Source organism: Clupea harengus, chromosome 15 (genome assembly GCF_900700415.2).
Source record: "Clupea harengus chromosome 15, Ch_v2.0.2, whole genome shotgun sequence".
NCBI lineage: Eukaryota > Metazoa > Chordata > Actinopteri > Clupeiformes > Clupeidae > Clupea > Clupea harengus.
This window is the reverse complement of record NC_045166.1, coordinates 18,556,924-18,584,131: the sequence shown is the minus strand read 5'-3', so window position 1 is coordinate 18,584,131 and position 27,208 is coordinate 18,556,924. Positions and strand designations below refer to the sequence as shown.

The 27,208-nt window shown below is 42.6% G+C and overlaps 2 protein-coding genes across 2 annotated transcripts; both read right to left on the bottom strand.

Moving 5' to 3' along the window:
- Positions 1 to 1,213: 1,213 nt before the first annotated feature.
- Positions 1,214 to 11,187, bottom strand: matn3a (matrilin 3a). Its single transcript, XM_031582182.1, has 6 exons — positions 10,622 to 11,187; positions 7,293 to 7,868; positions 5,484 to 5,609; positions 2,385 to 2,483; positions 2,230 to 2,294; positions 1,214 to 2,129 (listed from the first exon to the last, which is right to left on the bottom strand). Exons 1-5 carry the CDS (start codon positions 10,785 to 10,787, stop codon positions 2,239 to 2,241), a joined length of 1,023 nt encoding a protein of 340 aa, XP_031438042.1. The 5' UTR covers positions 10,788 to 11,187; the 3' UTR covers positions 1,214 to 2,129; positions 2,230 to 2,238.
- A 2,486-nt stretch (positions 11,188 to 13,673) lies between these two features.
- Positions 13,674 to 27,208, bottom strand: laptm4a (lysosomal protein transmembrane 4 alpha). The gene is made up of 7 exons (XM_031581156.2): positions 26,987 to 27,208; positions 24,124 to 24,244; positions 17,950 to 18,026; positions 15,960 to 16,082; positions 15,579 to 15,674; positions 15,136 to 15,234; positions 13,674 to 14,870 (listed from the first exon to the last, which is right to left on the bottom strand). The coding sequence occupies exons 1-7, from the start codon at positions 27,113 to 27,115 to the stop codon at positions 14,796 to 14,798; spliced, it is 720 nt and encodes a 239-aa protein (XP_031437016.1). The 5' UTR covers positions 27,116 to 27,208; the 3' UTR covers positions 13,674 to 14,795.

The following is a 27,208-nucleotide window of genomic DNA, read 5'->3' as shown; positions in this document are numbered from 1 at the left end:
CAGTCCCCAGACTTGAATATTATGGAAAATCTATGGGATGACTTGAAGCAGGCTGTCCACACTAGGCAGCCATCAAACATAACTGAACTGGAGATGTTTTGTAAGGAGGAATGGTCCAAAATACCTTCATCCAGAATCCAGACACTCATCAGAGGCTATAGGAAGCATCTAGAGGCTGTTATTTTTGCAAAAGGAGACTCTAGTTCTGTTGGGGTGCCCAAATGTATGCACCTGTCTCGTTTTGTAATGATGCATATGGCATATTTTCTGTTTATCCAATAAAACTTATTTCACTGCTGAAATATTACTGTGTCCATGAAGTATTATATATATATATGAAAAAGAAGTTGCTGATCCAAACGCCCAACAATTTATAAATGAAAATAATGGAAATTTCAGGGAGTGCCGAAACTTTTTCATACGAGTGTATATCTCTTCATATAGAGTGCATAACATATGTAATCGTGTCTTTCTCAGGTTTGATGTCTGAGAAAAGGGTGGCACATGTCTGTGGCATTTAGACACTTCCTCTGAAAAGATTAACTGGCTGCTCTGTCAGTACAGATGCCGTGACCTCTTATGGTAATCAAACCTCTCCATACTTATCATCAACCTTTCAACTTAAGAACTTAGTAAATGTAATGTATTCAGCCATATAATAATAATAATTAAAAAAATATATAATTAAAAAAGCAACATGAATAATAATGATGATTCTACTAATAATGATAATAATATGCTTATGGTGATGGTGGTGATGATGATGATACAATGCATTATTACATTCTCAATTTTAAGGACTATAACTTTAACTTCTGACTAGATTTTCCGTGTATATTTGAACAAAGCTGTACAGTATGGTTTATGTTGGAATGTTGAGTATGTCTAGACTCTCTGAAGTGAGACACAGCATGAGCTCTCCTATGTTTGAGAGGAACGATGCTTCTTCCCTCTTTCTATATTTGCTATAGGCTTATGAAAGACCTTCTTGTTGTCTAGGGAAGATGGGCTTGGCAAAGTTTGTACATGAATTTCACTCCCAGAGCTGAAAATGTGCTCTTCTTGACATTGAGGCGTAAAAGTACAAGGCCATATCAGACATACAGCACACATACACCAGCAATAAAACTTCCTACAGTGTCTGCCTTTGCACAATGACTTGTTGTATGATGTACGTGCACATGATATAGTAAGAAAGAATTCTAAAGCAGGCTCATGTTTTTACGTTTTTATGTGTAAAGGAGCAGGTATAATATATCTATTCCATACTTTGATATGTATTCTACTCACTGTAACACTGCTACAGTATTGTATATATTTCTTTCAACGTTACTTCAGCTAAGAGCTGTGTGATAAATCCAGTTTCATAAACCGGACCATCTGTTTATCTTAGAATGTATTTAAAAAAAGAAACAGCATTTTACTATGGGTCACCAATAATACGTTGATAAATAAACAATCATTTGTTCCTCTGATACATTGAACAGGCTGAGCTTATACACATGAAGAGTGCAGATTACAAATTGACTACTTTAATGAAAAAATACTTTGCTACATATTTTACAGAGTCCAATTTCATTCTGCTCTACACAAAAATACACTAAAGTGTAGCTAGTCATGGAAAGACATACTAGCTCATAATAAGAACAATAATTGTCTATAATTCACTGAAGTAGTTATTCCAATACAAGTGTACTTTGTATTGCTATAGATTATTCTGCATCAGATTTCTGTTGTAAAACAAAGTTGTAGTAAACTGAAAAGTAAAATTCACTGAAATTATGCACTGACATAGCAGGGTAGGGGGATGCTTAACAGAAACCACTAGGATATCAGTGTAATTCTTGGGGATGTCTGTATCCTTGCTTTTGAGTCTGAATGGTGATAATATTGATAATATTCCCTTATGGTGATAATAATTCCCCAGATGAAGCATATTCAAAGTGGCTGGCTTGTAGTTAAGGTATATTGTTATGAGAAAAAAAAGAGATATTAGGATGTGAATCCCCCCCGCCCCGAACAGAGGGGAGCCTTGGGTATGGGAGGTCTGGGGGAAAACATGGGATGCCTGGGTGGTAGTGATCCCTGGCTGTGATGGTTAGTTGAAAGTTCAGCAGACCAAGCAAACCCTGAAAAAGACAGAGGATGAGAGGATGAGAATTGTGGCCACAAAAAGACACACACACACTTCCACAGATCACATCAGCAGACCTCCAGTGCTCACCTTACCTCAAGCGTCTACACATGACCCATTGCAATTTCCATCTGTTCCACCCTCCTGGTCACGTCAGCGAGTTCTGCAGTGGTTAAGGAAATGAGATGGTGCCTCACACAAAAAACCTTCTCTAATATTACATAAGAAAACATGAAAACACAAAGGATATGTCGAGCAGAGAGGTCCTGAAGGGCATTTTGAGCCTGTCTCTGGAAAGCCAGTCGAGCCTCACACATGCAGGGGTCCTGGATCACTTCAGCCTTAACCTCTTCAGTGAAAGTGAAGCAAGGATTTTGGTTAGCACATTTGTATTAGCATATCAATCAGTAATATAATAATAAAATAAAACGCTATTTACACTCTCTTAAACTGGAGAAAGGTAAATGTGGGAAACCACATTATCTTTGTCTTTGAGAAAACTACATTGTCTTTGCAGGTACCAGGTTCAAATCATGGTTTATGTTTGATCTTATTTCACCCAGTGAAATTTATGGTGTATTTTTGGCACCATAGGAATGCTGTATTTGTTGAGCCACGGGTCAGAGCTGGAGTGCTTCTGTTGGCACAAGCTTTTCCAGATGTAGAGCACACGTAGCCCCAGCCTAGCTATAGACCTAATGGAATACATCTCTCATTAACATCATGCTACATGGTCATGCCTGCCTGTTATGGCTAATAAATAGCTGCTGGTTAACCGCTATGCTATAAAGTGATGGTGCGCTGCCACAACTGTAGCTAGTAATGAAGTCTGAATACTTTGCATAAAAACACGGTCTATGAACAATAACTCACCTATGTTATTTTAGGGTCAGACAGCGAGGTCACTACAGATTGCAAACAAACTACAGGCAGAATTAATTGACAAAACCTACTTTTTTGTAAAAATACAAAATGATGATATTGTGCAATTTTCCCTACTACAATATCAACCAAGACAAACACCAGTGACCTCTGGCCTCGTTTACACAGTTTTAAGGTAAAGCTTCCAGGTAATTTATGGGTCAAGCAGAATCATTCCTCACTGACTGACACTGTTGAGCATGAACAGTTCCATTATACCTCCACAACTGATGCTAATAGCTATTGCTGGCTATTTTGAATATTGCTATGGAACGATAGCAACATAACAGTGGAATTATGTTGCCTGGTAAATGGAACTGTCACATTTCCCAATTCCTACTATCACTACTTTATGGTGACTAATTGACATACCTTGTGTAAGTGGCTAAACCTGGATTGCAGTTACGTGAGCTATACATTGTCAGAAATATTGCGCATAGTTCAGAGTAAAGATCTCTAGAACAGTTTACATTTTCACCATAACCAATACAGAGAAAATACAATGTATTGCCTGATCAAGAGAACAATACAGCAGATATATGAATCTATTCCTTGTGGAGTCGACAGGCTTATTTACATGCAGCGTATGTAAAACATGTAAAATGCCGACTCCACCTCAAAGCCACCGATAGAAAGTGGCTATGAGGTCCTTACGTTCAGGAGAACATGTTCTTGTGTCCTCATTCAGGGTAAAGCCATCATGACAAAGACACAGATAGGAGTGGCTGCTGCTGATACAGATTTGTTCACAGTTGTTTCCCATGGCACAGTGATCCACATCCACACCTGAAAGTAGCCATGGATAAGAGGCTGGTCCTTTGAAGCTCAGACTCTACATTTCAGATGTGTAGAATATGAACTCGGGGAAACATACATATAAGGAAACGGCTCTTACTCTAAAAGTTCATATACTAAAAGCTCTCATTCAATTTGATTAGAATCTTTTCCTTTCATTGACTTGAGGGTGACTACTGAAGATCCCAATCGGGCGTTTGTGTTGACATTTACACTAAAAAAGGCTACATCACTCTCTGCCACTTAAGGGCATCCCAAACTCAGCTTCGAAGAGTTACTCTGTGGAAGTCTTGCAACTTCCCTCTAATAGCCAGTTTCTCAAAAACACAAAACGTGCTAGAGAAGACTGTGCATCACTGATACAACACGTATGCTAAATAATTATATAGAGTAACTCTATGACACCCAGTAAGAATAAGAGGCCACTATTTCCCTGCCCTGAAGCCAGCTGGATGACAGCTGCCTTGCAAGTTCTTACTTCTTCCTAAGGAACAGGATTTCTGGTCCTCGTTCAACACATAACCATCCTGGCAATCACACTGATAGGAGTGGGTGTTGCTAATGCATATTTGCTCACAGTACTGCCCCATGCCACAGTGATCCTGACCTGCAAATAAGTCAGGGTAAAAAGGTTTGGGAACAACAGGGTCATTCAGGCAGTATGTGAAATCACACAAAACTCATCCAAGAGGCAAGCCTGGGTCCTCACTTGAAAGCATTCCTCCAGGTAGAAGGAACAAATGGTTGTAAAACGTGAGCCAGAAAATAGTTCTTACACTCTTGTTAAAGAAAATGTTATTTGTTTGGTTTTATTCTGGTTTGCAACCATACGCCAAGCATGATCTGAAATAGTCTGGTAAACAGATGTAACATCACTAAGCTACATCACTAAGCTACAAAGATAATTCACTGTACCCTTTATAGCAGATGCAGAAACCAATAGGTACTCTGACACTTAGAGAGATTGCAATAAACTACAAGCAGACCTTTCTATTAATAAATGGACCAAGCTTGTGTTCTGTTACAGAGTAATGACTTGTCAGACCACACAGCAGACGAAACACTCCAGACACACTACTGTTAACAGCTAAAACTATGACATTAAGTTATACTAGCAACATAGACACTGGAGTACACATTGTCTGTACAAGAGAGACACAAAACGGGAGATGATAAGACATGGTCAATAAGCAACTGAATAAGCCAAGAGTGCATGAAGAACCATGACACTGACATAGTTTGAGTCTATGGTTAGCTCTTCTTCAGTATGAAACATACTTAGCTAACACTGATTCCAGTAGACACAGCCTACAGAGTCCAAAACTGGTCCCAAACTCAAAGATACACTTTTCATTTTTTTGAAGCCAATAGTATGTCAAAGAGAGTTCTGTGCAGACAGGTTCTTGGTGAATTTGCTGCAACCTTTGATGCATGCAGGCCTTTGGTACTCGGATGCTAAATCTACCAGAATGATGTGAAAAGACATTCATATATTTTCAATATTTATAACATTTTTGTATGTGTTGGGCCGGAACAAGATCTATACAGCTGTTTGGAACCAGAAATATACACTCTATGCGTAGACGCTGATTTTATATCAAAGCCAGTGTTACAGCAGCTCACAGGTTCTTACTTTTCAAGGAACATGTTTTCTTGTCCACGTTCAACACATAGCCTTCCCGACACTGGCAGTAATAGTTGGAGACGTTGTTGACACATATATGCTCACAGTCGTGTCCCATGGCGCAAGGGTCCAGACCTGCAATAAGCCATGGGCAGGCGTCGGTGAAGGCACTGAAGCAGCACATGGACAATTTCACTGGCTGGCAAGTCACTGAGAAATGGTGTGTCTGTGTCTGTGTCTGTGTCTGTGTCTGTGTCTGTGTGTGTGTGTGTGTGTGTGTGCTCATGAAGTGGTTAGTCAGAACCTCAACTCTACTTAAACCATATATGGTGTGCTTGAATCATATATGCTTGTATACCATACATACATCAAAAGTAAGGATTAGCTCCTGGTCTGTGTTATTGCCACTGACTAGAGAGTCATACAACAGGCTAAATTGTATGTCTTTTAAAGAAGAAAACAGATTACAAAAGGTCCTGACACAATCAATCCCTTAAAGGAAATCTGTACTCAAATTGTAAACTGTATAAACTTTTATGGTTATAGCATAATTATAGTATAGTTATTACTTTTACCAAGTTCAAGGTAAGGTCATTATTTAACATTTGGTGCCAGAACGGAGTTGCCAGGTCTTATCCATTTTTGCTAATGGTAATAAATAAATAATTTACCTAAATACACCAGTGATACATTTTATACCATATCTATGCACATAATATGATCTAACATGATTCACCAAGTGGGTAACATGTAAAAACAGTGTGACAACAGATGCTAAGAAATATCACAAAATGTCATTAAAAGGCCAGTGGACACTGACACCTTATCATCAAGAACAAAGATTTCAAAGTGACACCTTATAAAGCGCAAAGATTTCAAAGCACCAAAATCTACGTGAGGTGATAAATATAGCCACCCACATTACATGAACAGTTACAATCAAAATACTTCCCGTTCTAAATCACAACTAAATCACTGGCAAATATGTCACTCTGCATGAGTGTGATGACCCCTTGCTGATTGCTGCTTTAACACTTAACTGTCTAATGGACCTGTTTTGTGTACATTTGTGGTGCTCTATAATCTTTGGTCGCTTAAATCTTAAGTGAAATACTTGTTTTGAAAGCAAATCAGGGTGATATACAGTATGTGCGTGTGTTGCCAAAGCCATGTTGTGGAAATTGTTACAAATGTACTTGTATTGTCTAGGAAGCAATTGCAAGCCTCTGTGTTTAGTAATAGGGTTGTCTATCTCAACAAGCCCTATTACTGTGATACAGAGATGGACACATGAGGCATCCATCTCAATCACCACAGCCATCAAGCACCTTTGCAGAACCAACTCAAAACATAGCAAGTTTCCTGCCCACAAACAGACAACACAATTTCCTGGAAAAAGACAGACAGAAATAAGTGAACACAGTAAAGGGTATTAGCTGGAGCAGAACCTGAAACATACATTCAGCAACTCATTAATCTGATATGGTTACAAACAATAAAATAGCAATTAAAATAATATGATCTCACAGATCTCTAAACCAGAGTGCATGAAGCCTGGTACTTTGACTAACTATGTAACTTTGTCTAACTGCAAAGCCACTGAAATGACAAGTTCTCTGGAACTCTGACATTACCTTCTTCTTTAAAGGTATCTCTACAGAAACAAAATACTGATTCCATTCTCTGACTAGATTGAAGCCACATTATAACCAATATATAGTATAACCAATAACCATTATAACCAATAGCAGAGTAGTGGTTTTCAGAGAGGGACTTTGGCAAACAGAAACACAAATGATTTCCCAGGCCTATTCCTACCACACAGGGTCTCCCGGAACTTGGACGTTAGCTTTTCGATGACTCCGTAGGTCTCCACGTAGAACACGTGGTCATCAAGAGGCTGGCTAGCCATGAGCTGCAGCGACTGCATGTCGGCACGGTCCACTCCCACAGCGTAGATCTCAATCCCAGAAGCCCTTGCAGCGGCTGACACTTCCTCCACCTGGTCCTGCGGGCGCCCATCCGTCACGATGATGGCGACCTTGGTGATGCCCTTTGAACGGGATCGCGCCCCCGACTGCTCGGTGAAGGCCTCGTCCATGGCCTTCTTGATGGCCAGGCCCGTCATGGTGCCTGCCGCCAGGGGGTCGATGCGGCTAATGGCCTGCTTCATGGTCACCTTGTCCAGGTGGTCTTTCAGCAGGAACTCGATCTTGACTGTGCTGGCATAGTTCACCACAGCCACACGGGTGGCCTCGGGCCCCACGTCGAGAGTGTCCACCATGTCGGCCAAAAATATCTTGACCTTCTCAAACTCCATTGGGCGGACACTGCGAGAGCTGTCGATGATGAAGACCAGGTCTAGTGGACGGCTCTGGCACTGATTGTCAGTGGCTGGTTGGCCAAACAGAGGTAAGTGCACATAATACAAGTTATATCAGTTAGACGATTTTGTTTTCATGTATTTCATATCGACAACATTGAGAAAGAATAAATTATGGTGAAATATACAAGCATCGAAGAAATGCTTTCATATCTAGGTACACGTATTACATCAGTCTTGCACTATCTGTTGAAATATTAAATGCATATTAGATCACCAACAAACTTACTGACCATCTTGATTTCTTGATGCAATACCATCAGTGTAGCTAACATGTGGAGAAGTTATTTAACTAGAGATACTCTTACCAAGTCATGTTAAATGTTACATATTAGCTTTGGCCTAAAAAATTAATAAGGTATAGTTACCTCATTTGTGATCACGGGATGAGACTGCAGAATCATTAGTAAAAATGCCATTGAGATGGTGGTTGTTGATGTACATTAATAACCAATGGGGATCTGGACCCTTTCCCCCAAAAACATTGTGGCCCTGACATAGCATTTAGGAGATAGCAGTCATTATACTACTACAGTGTTTTTGAGAAATTGGGTCCAGGTTTTTAAAGCTTAGTATTAGTTGCTTGATATGACAAAATACAGACAACAGTAACATTTGCTGATACACAGTTCGAGGTCCAATTGGTGGACATTTTGTGTGACCCATCCAAGGGATCCGGACACCGAAATGTTTCAGGATATGTACAGTATTTGTACAGTACAGTAACAGTAACATGACATGGGAATGAACCATAAGTTCGTCTGTAAGTAAGTTTGTTTGGAACCAGTTGGGTTTGGAAGGAAACCCAGCTGTGGAATATTCTACCTGTCTCCCCAGGACTGAAGTTGGTGATGGTTCCCCTTTGGGTACTGACCGGTAGCTCTGATGGAACCATGGTTGTTTGCGGAAGGGTCACCGGTGGTAGAGTCACCACTGGTGAAGTCTCTGGGGCGAAAGTGCTCGTCGGTTGGGGGCTAGTCTCCGGTGGTAAGGTAGCCACTGGTAGAGTAAATGTCTCTAGTAATGCAGTGGTTGTTGGAGGTGGATTGGTCACGGGTGCTATGGGAATTGTAGTTGGTTTAGCGGTCACCTGTGGCATTACAAGGGGTTGTTTGTTGCAAGCTACTGGAGGCACCAGGCCTTTAAAAGGGGGAGCTGATTTTTGGTAAAAGTGGTTAACCCCTGGTAGCATGAGGCCTTTGGCCCAATGGTGAACTGCCGGGGGCGTGGGGACTATGGGCCGGAGGTGTGTCCTAGGTGGGGAGAGAGGAAATGGCCGACGGTGCACAACCGATGGCGAGAAAGGGAGGGGTCGATGGTGGACCACCGGAGGGTACATCCTGTGTGGCTGGCGGTAGTTTGGCGACAGATGGAGGTTTGTAGGCTGATGGTGGTAGTGCAGATGGTGATGTGGTTGATGGGGTTGGTAGTGATACCCATTATACCTGTAGTTAACACCATGTACTATGGGCCACCAGAGAGGAGAAGCGGTAAAGCAAATTAGTCACATGAAGAACGCTGGTAGGTGATTAGTTAGACTGGTCTCCAGTCCACTGCAGGGATGGACCAAATCGTACCTACAGAGGGCCAACGTGGCTGCAAGCTTTTCAGTCCTTTGTATAAAAGCGAATGAGTGGAATAAGTGATGACCTGCCAGCACCATTGGCCCACTATGGATAAGATTATCTACCCCTGGCCTTCTACGGGTTAGTATTTCCCATTCCTGTTTCTGTCCTGAGGAACTCGTAATCAAACCACTGTGTGATTTACTGCCATCCCTGCATTAGTTTGGCTGAACTCCCAAATCAACTACAGGCACCGGAAATATCTGAGAAGTTCCATTTGGAGTGTCGTGGTAGGAAGATGATTAAAACTTGTTGTGTTTCTGGAATCTTAAACAGGAGTGGGAAACTCTGACCCCAGTACATTCTGAGCAGAAGTTTACAATCCAGATTGAGAAAGTAAAAGTAATGCCTTTTTGGAAGAATTTAGAGTTGCTAATTATCACAAAACGTAAGCCATTTTGTCAAACGGATTAGGTAAATCAAACTGCAGTGCACAGGTGTTGCAAAATATGGCAAGACAATTACTTTGTCATGCATATATTTTCAGCTTCTGAATTTCGGTGTTATGATAGACAGTTAAGCAGAACTTTAACCTATTATTGGAGAGCTGCCACATGCATTCCTTTTCATGTAATTTCAAATATTATTTGACAGATTAGGTCTCAGTGAGTTCTCAAAAGTGTTAACCACATAACCACAGTCACAGTGAAGCTCTTCAGTAATAGGTTTGTCCACATCTTACCCTTTTTTGCAAAGCACAAAATACAAAATGAACGCTAGTATTAAATAGTTACAAATTATGCAAACATATCCTCTGAAATAGCTTACAGACTGAGCTTAATTTGGAACAAGCAATTGAAATTGTCCTCTGCTTATCAATAAGCGTTGATGAAAAAGCTACAGTATATTATTTAAAAGTACACATAAAGATTAATTTATAGGTTTTACAGTAAGTGCGCTGTCCTAAATGCAATGCAAAATAATGCAACGGAGAAGCCCACGATGCACTTGATATATTGTTATTTAAACACTGTGTGCAAGAGCATCAAGGACACAGCGATACAATGTAAGACGCCAAGACTTTGCTGTCACAGCGCAAAACCATAGCCCACTGTAATATCAGATAAAACTACCCAAGACCAGTATAAATGATCACGGGTAAAGTTCTTTAAGTGAAACATCTTTGGCTCTAAACTTACCTGCAGGATTTAGAGTTCTCTGTGGTGGGAACTGTGGTCGGGCAACATTCCTTCTTTGAGCATAACTTTGCGCATGTACTTGCGGCGGGTCAACCTCGTAAGTCCCACAAACCTCTAGCAACAAGACCAAGAGGCCGTAGATCAGACTCCAGAAGAAGGACCTCATTGTAGCACTGGTCCTCTCACGATAGTCGTCCTGCTTCAACTGACTGGTTTCACTACCATTTACAAGGTTGGCACTTTTGAAGACACTGCTGACAGCGCGTTTAAGTTTCTTGTTCTATCCAATAAGGAGTTTTCTCTAGAGCCAGCCCATTTTTAGGGGAAAAGGTGCGAACTGGCTGTCATTTTATGCTCATCTTTCTTGTTATTATAAATAGCCTCCACGGTAAAGCTACATCTGATTAAGCAGGGCACAATAAAGAAAATAATACAAAAATACAATATATTTTCCTGAAAAGTCTACTTAACTCAAAACCTTAACCATTTGAACCTGAACCACAATTGCATACACAGGCCCACACATACATTCAGAAAAGTTTGTCAAGATCTACACAGAACCCATCCCACGTGTCGTACACAAACCTATATATAATCATAGAATTATAATGCATTTCATGAGCTATAGGCAAAACGTCGAGTGATGAGTTGCTATAACCTTTGCTTCATCTTCACGCTGATTAGATTTGTCCACAAGATGGCGCAAGTTATTATTTTAGGACATAATCGCGGATTTTCAATTAGGCCTACATGAGTCACTTTAGAAGAGGACTGAAGATTTGCCATTTAAAGTGTATCTTCACCCCCAGCACTGATCCTATCTCGTCCCTCTGCATAAGTTTCGAAAAATGCAAAAAAGGTGGGCAAGGGGCTGTGGAGGGGGGCGTATGAGTCGATCAGGAAACGAAAATGAGACGGGAGTTGGGGGAGGTGGGCAGCCCATTTCATGGCCGATTTCATGTACCAAATGACCGTAGATACGTCGGCATCGGTTCAGAGTGTTTTTAAACAGTAGCCTACATGGTATGTGGAGCCATTTTAAACTCATAAAAATGAAGATTTTTATAAAAAATGGGAATTTTGTCAGAATTAACACCAGATTGATGTGTTACATGATCACGATACAGTCCTATCATTTAGTTAACGGCTCAATAACACACCTTAGAGATGAGTTACTCCTTAATCAAATCCAACTTCCCCTTTGACTTCCTATAAAGCTCGGAGGGTAGCTTTGGTTATCAACAAATACATGCACCTTAATAGCTACTAAAGAAACTCTAAAAAGACGGCTCGTGCTTAGGTGCATTATGTAGGCCTATCTTATTGTGTTTCAGGTGCTCCATGCATGTCCTAACATGAGGGCTAGAAAAACAATGCAGTTTAATGCATGAAATTGAGCACAAGTAGCACAGAGCGCGCCTAATTCATTTTCATTGTGTCTTCAAAACTTCATAACTTTTGGAAGTATAGAAGCATTTCTGATTATTCACACGGGTCATGATTTGTGCTGCTGTTTGTTGCTGACATGTGGCAGTATTATCAGGAAACTGATAAGGGGTCATTAACGGGTGGATGTACAGCAGGGATGGGCAACTTTAATGATGGAGAGGGCCACATTTGTTCTTTCTCGCTACCAGAGGGCCGCACAGGACCGCGCACTTCCACTAATCGGATATGAGAAAGCTACCATTTTAAATAAGACCAAATACTCTCTGTATGTTTATTGAACTAACATACAGTACAGTAACTTCATATGTTTCATGGTCAAATGCATTTGTAACATTTCTACTCTTCTGTAATGACAAATACAAAACGATTGTTTATAAGGAAACAAAAATAACCACATTCCGGAGTGATTTTTTTCAGTGCAAAGGGCTCTCATAACTCAAAAATCACCATTCAATGATTGCACAAAACAGCAACCCAACATTAAGTGCAACAACTAATAATCATGTTTTAGTGCATGTTTTACCTCCACTCCACTTTTAAGATTTTATTCACATTTTCCCCATATACCTGCTCTACCTCACGCATAAATTGGAGCCATGCGAAACCGGTGTTTCCCCTGCATCGTGGGTGCGCCATCCGTAACAGCTGACAGCTTTTCAAAGCCACCAAACGCACTTGCAACACTATTAACGGTGTTGAAAATGTCCGTGCCCTTGTGCAAAGACATCAAATTTAATAACTCCTCGTGCACTTCAAATTAACTGTCAATAGTTCTTGTAAAAATCAGTAGCTGGCTAACATCCATCACATCTGTACTCCCACCCAAGGAGAAGTAGCTACTTGCAGTCATGCATGAATTGTTTCAGCTTCCCCTCGACATGATCGTGAATGTCACTCTGCGAGTCACCGTGCGACGGGTCAAGGAGACCGTTTCAAAGTTTTTAACCAGGTTATCGTCACCAAAAGCTTTGACCATTTCTACGGCACACCTCTTCACAATTTCGCCATCTGACAAGGGCTTCTTTGCTTTGGCAACCTCAAGTCCAAAAGCATAAGATGCCTTGAGTGAAGACTCCTGTGTGGTTCTGGCTCTGGTAAAAAGTCGCTGTTATTGCTGTACTTTTGATTTGAGGTCGGCTACGACAGCAGCCCTAGCAGCTGCGGTGTAGCCTACTTCTCGCGCAAGGTGTTGTAGTGGCGACTTATGTTGAAATATTTCATGGCTGATAACGTTTCTAAGCAAACTAGACACATGCGGTTGCCTTTAAATTATGTGAACAGATGATCTGCTTCCCATCTTGCCTTAGACACGATTCTCTTAGTCAAGTTTTCGCTTTGTACTGCTCGCGGCCATGGCTCTATCTCTCTTCCTCGCTGAAGGAGAAGGCCCGGGCTACCCGCATATTGTTTGCAAAGGAAGCGCCATCTATCGGTGAACTGTTTCATTACAATTTGAAACTGATTCGGTGCGGTAAAGGAAGCATTTTTAAGATTTTTGAAAATGTATCTGCGGGCCCCACTGAGTGAGAAGGCGGGCCACCAGTTGCCCATCCCTGATGTACGGAGACAAAAACACAGAAAAAAGTCAGCTTGGTGTCATGTGATGGATACAAATGTTTTTGAAATTTTATTGAAGCCATTCTGTGAATGTGTGTGTGTGTGTGTGTTTATAATATCCACAATGGTTCAGACTGCATGAGAAACTAAAGACTGATAAAGTAAGAGTAGCATGCATCCACGGATGACCACAACAGTAGCTACAATTTTCCGCATCACCAGGGGGCGCTGTCCCTTCGCGAATAGAGAGCGCGGGACACCCTGGACGACTGGCCAAAGGTATACCTCAAGCTACTGGCTTAACACAAGGGCGGTTCACAATAAAGACTGCAGCCACAACGGGAAAACTTGGCATGGTCAAACAAGATAGCCTGTCTGGTCATGTCAAAAGGAAAGTGTTATTTAAAATAAGAAATTATATATATATTTGCTTTGTTTTTTTTTGTTTGTTTTTTTTAATTCCTACAACCCTCTTTCACCAGACACTTCAAACATGGTTAGGATAAAACCTTAATTCATAAACATATAGCACACATTTAAAATGGAAAAAATAAGGAAAACAGGCAACAGTAAAGAGTAATATCAATCATTAAGAATCCATACGGTTTGTCTCGAGGTCTTCTCTGTATTAAAAGTGCCTCTTAAATATTCAACCTAAAGGACAGGACGGTGCTTTGCAGGGAGTGACTTATGGTTGGAATAGGCGTCTTAAGCAATGTTACACAATATCCCTTTCACTAAGACATCAAAATAACTTCAACAAGGGATCCAAAAAGGCCAACAGACAGAAAAACAAACAGAAGACATGAAGTGACGGAAAGATTGAGAGAGGAGACAAAAAAAAGTGACAGAAAAACCTTTAAACCGCTTTTTGTTATGTACACAAGCTCAAGTCCACCTCGGCAGGCCTGTGCAACCTGCCTTTACCTTCTCATCTTACTGACGTCACCCGATGACTCCTCAATAACCAAGGGAGGAGGGCAGGGAACTAACAAGAGGTCGTGTAATGCACTCCACTCCACTCAGGAAAGTGATGCAAGAAGGGTTCAATGAGTTCTTGGTGACTGTACAGACAATTACGTGATGAGAAGGGAGAAGGGTGGGCAGAACAGGTGGGTGGGGGAAGGACGGGGTAAAGGGGGGGGGGGGGTCAGGGTCAGGGGGATGTTCAGGCAGGCATGTAGGGTGGGGGCGGCTCCTTCTCCGGCATCTTCATGGCCATCTCATAGGTGGGCAACACGTACTGTGGGAGAACACCAAAGACAGTTTAGCCAAGACAAAAAAATTGAACGCCAATGCCTATGACGGAAGGCTTGATGGCAGTTAGAAAGAGTGTAGCTCAACTTAGGTGTGATAACACATGCAGCAGACCGCTTCAGTACAGAATAAGAGTATACTTTCCTGAGCCCATACTGTGCAAAAAAAACATCTTTCAACTTCAAATGACCCCATGTTGGCCATAGGGGTGTCCGTTTAACAGTTTGAAAGATGTCAACAACGCCACCTACCTGAGGAGGGGTTTCGAAGGCAGGGTAGACTGCAATCTCAGGCATGTTTCGGTTGTTGATGTACTTGTAGCAGTTCCACACACAGTTGATCAGGTAGGCCTGCGTGACAGGAATGAAGTTGAAGCCTAACATTAACTGTATCGCGAGGATGACACAATGTACCCATGAGCCGTGTGTACTTTTTGAGGGTGGATGATTCACCGGAAAACAATGGTAAAACATTTACCAGTAACTGGTATAAATATGACTAAGCAAATACAGTACGTAATAGAGCGATCCTACACTGAAGGAGGTTATTGAGCCACTGAGACTCTTCAGTGGGTTTCAGACCAAGCTGCACTGGAGTAATATTTCGTGAAACCGTGTCTATTTTAAGAGTAGTGCCAGGGAAACAGGGAAGTGGTTTGGCAGTAAACTCAGACTCCGAATGAATCCTCTGTTACCTTGAGGATGATGAGGAAGGCGAAGAAGACCAGGACGAAGAGCAGCAGGCAGCTGGAGTCCAGAGACAGCAGGTTGTCCTTGTAAGGGAAGTCCGGCTGAAGGTAGGGATGAATGAAAAAAAAAAGAAAGAAAGAAAGAAAGAAAGAAAGAAAGAAAGAGAGATTTTGGTTAGTGTCAACAGACAACAGATTTTTCTTCTTTGCTTGAATTTGTGTTTCAGGAATATGTGCATTTAGAACCGTTTTGCAAAAGCGCGATAAACGTGAATTCAAAAATATTTCAAAAGTTGTGAAGGTTGACAGAAAGAGACAGTGTTGGAGATGAAGACTCAAGGTGTTATAGGGAAGGTATTTAGGCACAGGTGAGGGGGAAGTGCTGACCAGCTGGTCCAGGTAGTCCTTGATGCGCGGCAGGTAGGTCAGAGAACTGATGGCCACCAAGCAGCTGAGGATGAAGTCAAACATCTGGTAGCAGAGGAATGGGATGAGCCAGCCATCACGGTGCTGTGGACAAAACACACGCACACACACAAAGTCAGGATTATATTATGCACATTTGACCACATCATTTTCAACCACTTAATTCAAAAGCACTGTTTCTAGTCACTTTTTTCCTAAGAGGCTGCATGTTGAGGAACTAAATCAGACTGGGAACTGGGAACTCTTTCAAGCGTAGGACCAGGGGATCTCTACAGGGTCTACTGCTCTAATCTGTCGGAGCAAATGTAAATGCAAACTCTCGATGACTCTGGGACTCCCAATAGGATTTCTGAGTGATATGGCAAGGGGGGCCTTTGGTTTGGGAATGTGTTGGTCCACAGCTGAAAAGCCCAGTGCGCAGCCCCGTGGACTGTTCCGGAATGTTCTGCTCTGACCCCAGCTGCGGTGCTTTCGCACCCATTGCACGAGCGTTAGGAACAAGGGCCTCCGGAGTGCAGGCCCTCCTTTGCTCTGCTCTTTTAGAGCTGTCTGTCTGAAGCGAAGCCTTAAGTGAGCTTCTTCGGGCCAAACCAAGCTCCAACCTCATTCCACCACATGAGGACTGAGCAGATCTTATCGGGATGGGGCCACTGTGGCAGCAACCGTTTTCATTCCAAAACAAGCAGCAACACATCTGATTACCATAATGAAATCAAACTAAATTAAAATTGGCTGTTTGGTTAGTTGCGCATTAGGTATGTTCCTGTTTGGTTGGTATGAAGGCATGCAGCCACCCCAGGTATTTGCAGAGGTCTTTGCAGTTCACTCTTGCTACAGAGCTTCCCACATATGTATGGCACCGATAAGACTACCTTGGGCACTAGATTCAATATCCATTTAACTCTTTTCAGCATATTGTATAGACTACAGCTGTAGAGAACACAGAGCTACCTATGAGGTTCTGGAAGCGTCACAATTCACAGCTACACTAATTCAGTGCCACATTCTGGAACTGTGCCACCAGACCCAGGTAACTGAACCAGGAACTGCTCACCAGGTTGAACTCTGCTCAAGCAGCCACTGGCCACCAATGTTAACCTGGGTGTGGTTTCTCAATACCATGTGGGGGTGGGGGGGGGAGGGTGCTTCTCTGCTGGGGGGTCTGGTAGGTAAGGGGTCTGCGAATCGCAAACCTGTGCAGGTCTGGTTCCCTCTGGAAAGTTACGCAATGCAAATAAGCACAAAAACACAGTGAGACTCGGGCACATCTGCAGGGGTACTCCGTGATGTTCTTCCACAGCTTGTGGTATTGATTTCTTAACCTTAGCTGATTATTGCGGAGAGAGGACATAACATTAAACAAACAAGGGGCAGAAATAGAAAGGAAAAACAAGAAAGTCACAGATTCTGCTTGCCAGACACTCCTTCAAATAAATTATCAGATTATTCAACACACAAAATCCTCTGGCAGCCTTGTACCAAAATGATGTGAAATGCAATTACATTATCCTTCCGACACAACCACATCTCCATCTCCTGGTCTAATAATAGAGCATACAGAAAAGGTTCCCTTCACACCCATGTCTTCTGGAGAGCCTATTTGCACTTCAAAGCTGGCACGTCAGAAGACTCTCTTCTAAAAAGAAGGCCGCAGACAGAGGCAGAGTTATGATTGTGTGTGAAGAGGCACTGCAGGGATCTCCACACTCACATGCAGATATGCGAACACACACACACACAAATCCCAAATAGATGCGGGACAAATGCGTACAAGTGACACTAAACACTCCTTCCACAGATTCTTTGCTTGCAATACATCCCCAGAATCTTTGGTTATCTTGCTAAAATATGAAGATAAAACATGTTGTGTCAGCATGCCTGTGCATGATCTCTCTGTCGCTCACACTCTTAGTCTTTCACACTTTGCAAACAATGTTTTAGATGCACTTACAGTGATGGCCCCGTACACCATCATTGCACTGATGGTGACCATCAGGAGAGAGATGGCGAATCCCACGCAGGCGTTTTCTGGGGGGGAAGAAAACAAAACAAGAGTTTGAGTGAGAGACCGAAAATGTCTGTATCAACAGCTTTAACAGACTTGAGGCCTTTTGCAGACATTTGCTCTGGGTTATTTTGCAAGCAATACAAACCGCTCCACCAAACAATCTGACGTCCCTGAGTGACCCTCACGAATTTCCCCCCAGGACGCTTCAACCGAGGAAACGCTGACTCTCAGCATTGTTCACATTTCTGCGCTCATCACAATAGCTTTAAGATGCTTGGGTCACATGGGGAGCTTAACACAACGCAACGGACATTCCACAGAGTGACACTGGGCACCTAGAACCGGCCAAACTAGGAGCTGTTAAGGTTAATTGATTTGCATGTGACTAAGTAGGTGGGTGTATGGGATGAGAGTGGAGAGGGGAGCTCCTCATCCGCCCATGCTTGTAGTCTTGGCCTGATCGCGAGCCACACTGGAGCAGGCAGCAGGCCAGTGGTCTCAGAGGACTGTTTATAGTTTTTAATGGCTTAGCATTGATTTGTGCATAAATGGAGTTTGCGGCTGTATATGTGTGTGTGTGTGTGTGTGTGTGTGCGCTGGTGGGGGGGAGGTCTTGTCCACTCACTCTATCAATTCACTTCAGCTTGCCCTAAGGAATCCTCAACTAACTCCCCACAAACACACACACACACACGCTGTCGTTGAATGCCTGCATCGAGGCCGAGGTCCAGACGAGCCAACCGTAATTAAAAGCTGCCTAAAGCGCCGTGGCATGCTGGTCTGGCAGGAGAGGACTGGGGGAGAAGGAAGCATACTTCTGCCTTTGTGTCTCCATCACAGACAGAGAGACACTTACACACACTCCCATTACTTGTGTAGAATACACACACACACACACACACACACACACACACACACACACAAGTTCGTTCAATCTCTTTGTCTCCATCAATCTAACATTCTCTGTCTGTGTCTGAGCTAAATTTGAAGACAGGTAGAAGAGAGATGGAAAGACTCTTGAGTTGGAGATGGTGAGAGACAGAGAGAAGATGCCAGAAACATAACAAACCAAAAATGGGAGATAGAGCAGTTTAAATATACTTTTTTTTAAATGTTTTTTTTTTTTTTTTTTAAAGAGACAGAGGTGAGTGGTGTGTGTTCGTCACAGCCAGAGAAGATTGTCATGTCGCGTCACATCCCGCCCAGGGCATCTGCCAGCCGTAGCCACTGCGCTTTGAAGAGAGATGGTGGAGGTGGATTTTTTAATATTCCCTGTCTTTGAACCTCGGTTTGCGCTCGATGCCTCTGCAGCACACGGCCTGTCTGGAAGAGCTGCAGCGGGGCTCTGGAGAAGCACCACCGGCTGAGCTCCGGTCCACACAGCCACACCCTTGACCAGCGGCCCTGCCAACTGGAGAACAGTGCCTGCGAGGGCTTTCATTACCGTAATGTGCCACATCTGTAAATAATACTTCTTTGGCTGTGTGGGCAGAGTTGAGACGTATACGGCAATTCTAACTTGCAGGTGCTTCACTTTAACATTGTTCTATTAGGCATCCCCACATCTAGATTGATGTTTAACAAGTGCATGAAAATAAAGTTTAAGATCCACTGATGCTCTGATGAAGGTCGATTAGACCGAAATGTTGGCGCAACAACAAAGGGCTTTGGAACTTTGTAAAACACAGTGAAGTGAAGTGCCTAAGAAGAGAAATTTCAGCACAGCCATCGTTTCCCAGGCTGCAGCTAAAACAGGTACTGTACAGTTCTGGGACCTGCTGCTAAAGTGGCCATGGAGAGAAGAAGCAGCAGAAAGCTGTTGTCTGAAATATCCTTCTGACATTCTGGCCAGTGAATATTTTATGACCTGTCGTCTGTGACTGGGCAAAGCAGATTCTGGGTTAGCTGGACCCATTAGATAAAGCTGTAGTATTTCACTTTTATGAAACTAGGGGAGAGATTATTCCATCATCCAGACAGGAGTCAATGCTCAGTCAGGGCTACTCTGTGGTAGATCCTGCAATGCTCTGGATAGACGCCAATACAAAAAATAAATAAACAAAGATATTATCCCTTTGTTGAAGCACAATATGCTGTAAAATTAGTGTGACCTTACAATGAGCCCTGTTTATGATGGTCTTACCTACCCATACAGAAGCATTTTTTACCAAAACCTTACCTACAGATAAAATTCTACGTAGAACTACAGGTTTCTTCACCAAAATTGTGAAATATTTTTTATCTTTGAGATTCATGTGGTCTGTAGTAACCACCCCCCCCCCCCTTCCCATTACTTCCCCTCGCACTCATTTCTTCCCCCCAAAAAAACATCAGCCTTAAATACTTTACTGCTGAACAGGAGTTCCTGTTCATGACTGTGTGGTAACTTTGGCTGGGAGAATACCAAGTGCTTTCCTGAGTCACCCTTTCTGGGAAGCCGATTGGTTTGCTGAAAGCAGCACAGAGTGGTAAGGGAAAAAGAGCACAAAAAGAATGGGGGGGGGGGGGGGGGGAAGAAGAAAATGGAGAAATTATGGGGGAAAAAAAGAGAGAGGACGAGAAGAGGAAAAAAGGGAGAGAAAGAGGGAAGGAGAGGAAAGGCTCTTCTTGTGCTATTACACAAAGCCTAGCTCTGGGGACCACCATGCCAGTCAATCAAACTGGACTGGTTGGGGGGTGGGGGACTTCTGTTACAGGGGATTCTGGCATTATCTATTCCAGAACTTTGTTTAGCAAAGACACAGGCAGGAAGAGATCACCAGTATCAAAGAGAGGTCAGACACAACGTCAGTGGAAATTAGTGTGCTCTTTTTCACTACCCTGCATCAGCAGCTTTCACAATGCTCTGTATTCATCAACCAATGACCTTTAACCTTACACGTTTATGACTAGAGCAGCCAACTAACTGGTCTGACTACCATTTCGGGACTACTTGTACTTACATGCTCCAGATATCAGTTTTATGTAAAACCAGTTCCGAAGAAAAGAACCACAAAGCCTTGGGTGAAACTTATTAGCAATTTTACAACAGGTGATGCAGAAACGTATTCATTCACACAGACCGTGGTTACATGGATTCGAATAACTGGCTTAGTCAGACTGAAATCGCATTATCCGTTTCATGTAAACACCTTAGTCGGATCGTAGTCGGACCGCACATAGTCGGACTAACACCCCTGGATAACTCGATCCGCTCCAGTTGATAGTTCGACTATTGCGGCATGTAACGGTGAATTGGATAAGGAACTGGACTTTGCGTCTTTGCGCATGCTTGAGATCCCGCCGCCCTCCTCCCTCCCTCCCTGCCAGGTCGTAACCCGGAAGACGAAAGAGACGATAAGTTGTCTCAACTGTTCATACTAATGACACAGTTTTTTATGAATATCCTGCAGACTGTCTCACAAGCTTATTCTTGTTGATTATGAACAAACATAACAGAAGAGGTCCGAAGATATGAGCACCTTTACAACCCCTCCTTAAACACGTATAAGGACGTTCCACATTTGATTTGCTTAAAACACACAGCAGTAGCCTACTGTCAAATCAGCTGTCACTCGGCTATTACCTGACCAAGGTTCCATAGCAATGTTCCGAAAGCCCATTATTCCGACAGCACGCTGTTCCGAAATTGTGAGCACAGCAACGTGAACCACTATAGCCCACATGCACATCCCAATGAATCACACAATCATAAACATATAAATGCCTTTATTTCACAAGCATTAACTTTAGACCAGAATATTGTAACGTGCCGGCATAGTCGCCCCATAATGCCGTGCGGCGGGCGCATTCTGTTATACTCTATGTGATGCACTAGCGCTCAATAATATCTCTATATGTTCCTTACCGTTCTAAGTACATGTCGTTGTTCTGTACAATAATATTTGTATGATTGCCAACGCATGCATGCTTTGTCAGTGCTTGACAAGATCTGCGTAATGTCCTGCGACAATCTGCCGGTGATTTCCTTCGCATGAGTGGTAGCCTACCCCATATTCAAAACCAGAGTAGGCTAAGTTAACAAATATTGCCTAGGAAAAGTTATATGCGTGATAGCCCGGTGAGCGTCTCCGCTCTGCTGTGCAAACGAAATGCTGTGTGTTTTGTGCCACTTAAAATATTTCAAAATTTTGCCTGCCCTCTAAAGACAGAGACGTGACAGGTAGAGGGCAATACCTTCCTTTATAGACAACAACGATCATACACTCCCATTGCACTCAAACAACCACACTCAAACGAGGAGATATTGTATCAATTAGCCTATTATGTATTGTATTAATTGCACAGAGTTCCAGTGGCGCATGCAGCCGTACACACTGTGCGTACCTTCTGCAACGCGAGAAGAAAAAAAAAAAATATCATGAACGCATATTTATTACAATGGGGAAACTATAAAATCGGAGTACGGACAACTAATGCCCAGCGTTGACGATGCAGATACAGAGCTGGAAACAGCTAAATGAGTTACAGCCAAAACACAGTGCGTTTTATCAAGCCCTGGAAAGTTCGGCAAATTTCTACCCAAACATTCATTGTTTTTTATTAAACACTAAACTCAACACACTGTCAAAATGGCACGGGCTTTATGCCCTGGTGCAAGTTACCACGAACAGACTGTGCTACAGTCACACACCTGCACAACCTCTGTCCCAACACAGAACAACGACATGTACTTAGAACGGTAAGGAACACTGTCAGGGAACATCGCTGAGCGGCGCCAGTGCAGCACATAGAGTATAACAGTATGCGCCAGCCGCACGGCATTATGGGGCGACTATGCCGGCACGTTACAATATAAATGCATTTATTTCACAAGCATGAACTTTAATTCAGAATACTACACACATGGCATTTGCATCGCAAACATACTTTTATGATTGCCAACGCATGCATGCTTTCTCAGTGCTTGACAAGATCTGCGTAATGTCCTGCGACAATGTGCCGGTGATTTCCTTTGCATGAGTGGTACCCCATATTCAAAACCAGAGTAGGCTAAGTTAACAAATATTGCCTAGGAAAAGTTATATGCGTGATAGCCCGGTGAGCGTCTCCGCTCCGCTGCCCAAACTAAATGCTGTGTGTGTTTTGTGCCACTTAAAATATTTCTAAATTTCGCCAGGAGGACTATTTTTCGGAATATTGAGATTTCGGAATATCGGGCTTTCGGAACACTGGGCCGTCCCCGTGTGAATGTGCGTGCGTTTCTCTCTTGTTTCTTCACCTTTGAATAATGTAACTTATAAACACATCGGCCCAGCAGAAACAAACAAACAAACAACCCAAGAGGCAACAGGCATTTCTGGACCGATGAACAGACGCGATTCATGCTCAATCAACTGTTGTTGTTATTGGTAGTGGTGAAGAGGTCAAGCGGAAATGGCTGTATCACCACTAGTTGTAATGAAAACAGCACCACCTATCGTTATGGATATGACATGCTTTCGGCCAATGATTCGATTTATTCACTGCCATGTATATTGGGATAATAGCACTTGCCCCAAAAGATAGCATAGTCCGACTAAGCAAAGATTCTAATTATACCATCATGTAAACACACTGACAGTCACATTTTTCTAGAGCAGTGGTTGCCAAACATTTAATGCCAACAAATTACCCCGGACCCTCAGTCATTTCATCAATCCATTAAATATTTGATCAGAGTTCTTATTTAGAACAGAGTAATGCTGGATGGATCTTGTACGGTTTTAAGATTGGCTATTTAGCTCAGATGCACATATCTGTAGTATTAATAATTATAACAGGCTAAACAGTAGGCCCTGACCATCTCATTTAATTGCGAAGTAGGCATAAATACTTAATTTGACTAGTTGTTGTTTCGGGTTCTCGTTACGTTTTTTTTGCCCTCAACCCACACCACCTCTGCAGTAATTCCACACCACACACTTTGGGAACCACTGTTGTAGGGAACTGCAAACCTCATTAAACAAAGAGATTCATTTGGATCACACTACAGGCTTCCAAAAGAGTTCCACTGAAGTACTTGCAAGGCAAGATGTCTTTGGCAAGATGATCTAAGTGAAACATGCCTGCCAGCTGGGGTCTAAACTGTAAACCCAATGAAGTTTTAAGTGTGTGTGTGGGGGGGGGGGTTCTAACCTGACATCCTGTCGGAGGCTAGGTAATACTCAATGGCCTCGTACTGCAGGTTGACGGCGGGCACGTTCTCAGGGTGGGTGACAGCCACCGTCAGCAGAATCCCCATTAGCAGATTCACCACCTGCACAGATGGAGAAAAGAGAGAAGAGAAAGAAAGACAGAAAATGCAGTGAGAAGAGGTAGAGAAGAAGAGACAAAATGAGTGGAAATAATATTAATTTGCAATCCAGGGGAGAAACCACAGTATGCACACAGTCTTCACAAGCAAAGGCAATAAAACTTCAAAGTGGTGACAGTTAAATATTAGTGTGAAAACACTGACGTGCTGAATTCATCTCAAAAACCTCAAGCAGGACCCTTCGTAGAGCATAGTTACATCACAAAATCCCAATACAAATGGTCTGCTTTTCATTATAAGCCAATCCAACCTACTCTCCTCATGAAGAAAGCTCAGCAGACTTCCAGCGTCTAATGTGAAATGGACATCTTTAACCAAAAATACTGACTAATCCTACAGGAAAATATACCTCCTTTTATACATCTACATCATAAAATACAAATATCCACATGCACCCTGAGACAGATGCTCTCAGATGCTCGAAACCACCCTGCCCTTGGTAGAGCTGATACGCAGCCTAAACCCAATGCACTTTAGCTTCAGCCCCTTCCCACAAGTTCCAACGGTGTAACGCGCCACATTACCTTGTGAATGCATACCAAGGCAACAATATGACAAGCTAGAACTGCAATTGTATTTCCAGTATTTTCCTTGGGGGTTTCTTCTCTTACTTTATCCGTGAAACCTAAACTGCCGTACTGTGGCAAGTTTTTTCCCCAGCTGCTGTTACTGATATCATCCGTTTCATTAGTTTGTATATCGATTTGTTGTTTCTAAGCTCCCAGGGCCAAGGCTACCTGACTCCCCTGCGTCTACCACTATGGGGCCTAAAATCTTTCTACCACCAGAACTTTCTGACAACATCCGCCAGAATCTTCCCCAGAGTCCCAGAAGCACCCTGGGATGTGGCAGCTTTACCGGAGGATAAGTCAACATGTTGGGGTGAGAGACGCAGTCATGCTCTGTCATGCTGTCAGAGTTTGAGGAAGTAGTTGCTGTAATTTGCTTGACCCGACAGGAGGAGCTTCTTATGAGTCTGGAAAAGGTAGTACACAATACGAGGTGGGGCAGCATTTGCAGGAACCAGAAAGGAAAGAGAGAGTAATAATACAACAAAGGTTCCGGGTGAGCAGCACTTTGAAGGCTAAGGGTTCTTGGACCTAGGTTACAATGGATAGCTGGACATATTCAAGAATACCTAGGTTAATGCATCAAACTTTAGTGTGTGTATGTGTGTTTGTGGTGGTGGTTTACTTCCACTAAAAATCCACTAAATCCATGCTGGAGCCAGCAAAATAAAATATATGGAACTATGGAAGTATATTAGGGGTCACCATAACAAACTGCACTCAAAAAGAAACGTCATTTGGGCAACATTGAAAATTAAACGAGGACCTGAATCGCACACAGAAAAACATACATGGAAAATAGCTCAGTTACTTACATAATCTTTCCTGTGAATTTTAATGACTAGACCAAAATGCACGGAGACACAATTTGTAGAACGTGCACTACAAAGACAGGCTACATACACACACGCAGTGTGGGATTAAAAGCACCTACGTTCACATAAAACCCTTCTAACAGCTGTTGCGTAACGTGGGAAGCACTGGAAGCATAACAATTGTTAGGACCGACGGCACATCACAGACAGAGGGCCAAGTGGACAGGCACAGAGTCCATTGGTGAAATTATAATGTTTACTTTGTTTTCTAAACTGACCTCCACCCGACCAATATGACATTACTCATCTCTTCGGCATTTGTTTTGTTAGGGCTATCGCTGTTTAGCTCCATAACTGGAAAGCATTACGTGATGATAGCTATCCTATCGCTACGTTACTTACCACTACTAAAGCTCGCCACAATGCTTAACTTGTACTGATAAACGTAACGTTAGGTCTAAAAAAATATGTGTGCCTTGTGAAACACTTTCTTTGGTTACAGTATAGTACCATAGCAAAGATTTTAAATAATATAACCTTACAGCAGTCAGTTAGCATTAGTATCCTAACGTCACTGAATTAGTAACGTTAACGTTACTGAATATCTTTGTGTTAAATGAAACACAATGAAAATCACATTGTACATGGTATTTCTTGGATATGTTATCCTACCTACCAGATAATTGTAGGACTCTCTGTATAATAAAGTTAGGCATTTTAAACAGTTGACATGATGATCTCTACGCTAGCTAACTTAGCTAGTTGGGTAGCTAGCTAGTTGACAGCTACAGCAACCGCAGCAGAGCGTCTGGGTTAGGTTAGTCATCGGACCGATGAAACATGCCAGTATCATTCGCCCATTCAAGCGCACAATAGCAAATCTGAAGCGAAATTTAGAACCTCCCAGTTATTTCCACAAATACTAGTAAAGTTCAGTATCGTTAGCGGTCAAACCTATTAGAGTTAGTAAGTGATGTTTGGACAACTGACTAAATATCACGTCCACATTCTTGCAGGACATTGGTTCATTTGGTTCAGTAAAGTTTGGATCAAGCTAACTAGCCGTAGCCTGTTAGCTGGTCAGTTTCGCTACCAACCTAGCTATCTATCTAGATAATATTATCTCTTTCTATTATCAAATGACAGTTGTGCCTGACTATCATAGCGACAAGAAAAGCACAGCAGAGTGAACCACGACATTACCTGCTCTTTTCAAGTTAGCTTAGTCGCTAGCTCTTGTTAGCCCTGCAAAACAAATGGCTTCTGCAGCTAGCCAACGCGTATCGACCATATTCACATACCATATACCATGTTCCCAGGATAATCGTTCCTGTCCGAACATGGCAGCATCCACAACATCTTGTCGTGTAGAATCTGTCTCGAGTCGGTTTAAAATGCATATCGCCCTGGATGTTGGGGAGAAACATCATGAAAACAGCACGACCTACAAGACTTCCACCATCAACAACGGTCGACTATGGAAACGCCTCCCTATCTGACTGACGTGATGAAAGAAAAATACA

What these genes read in the sequence shown, in the direction of transcription:
- matn3a (XM_031582182.1), bottom strand. Translation starts at nt 10,787, where the DNA reads ATGAGGTCCTTCTTCTGGAGTCTGATCTACGGCCTCTTGGTCTTGTTG. An exon ending in GAAAACATGTTCCTTGAAAA is followed by an intron (nt 2,484 to 5,483) that starts GTAAGAACCTGT and finishes CTTTCACTGAAG; the next exon opens with AGGTTAAGGCTGAAGTGATC. An exon ending in TCAGGACCTCTCTGCTCGAC is followed by an intron (nt 2,295 to 2,384) that starts ATATCCTTTGTG and finishes CCACTGCAGAAC; the next exon opens with TCGCTGACGTGACCAGGAGG.
- laptm4a (XM_031581156.2), bottom strand. Translation starts at nt 27,115, where the DNA reads ATGATGTTTCTCCCCAACATCCAGGGCGATATGCATTTTAAACCGACT. An exon ending in TCCTGGGAACATGGTATATG is followed by an intron (nt 24,245 to 26,986) that starts GTATGTGAATAT and finishes CCATCTGTGCAG; the next exon opens with GTGGTGAATCTGCTAATGGG. An exon ending in AGGACTACCTGGACCAGCTG is followed by an intron (nt 15,675 to 15,959) that starts GTCAGCACTTCC and finishes CCCTACCTTCAG; the next exon opens with CCGGACTTCCCTTACAAGGA.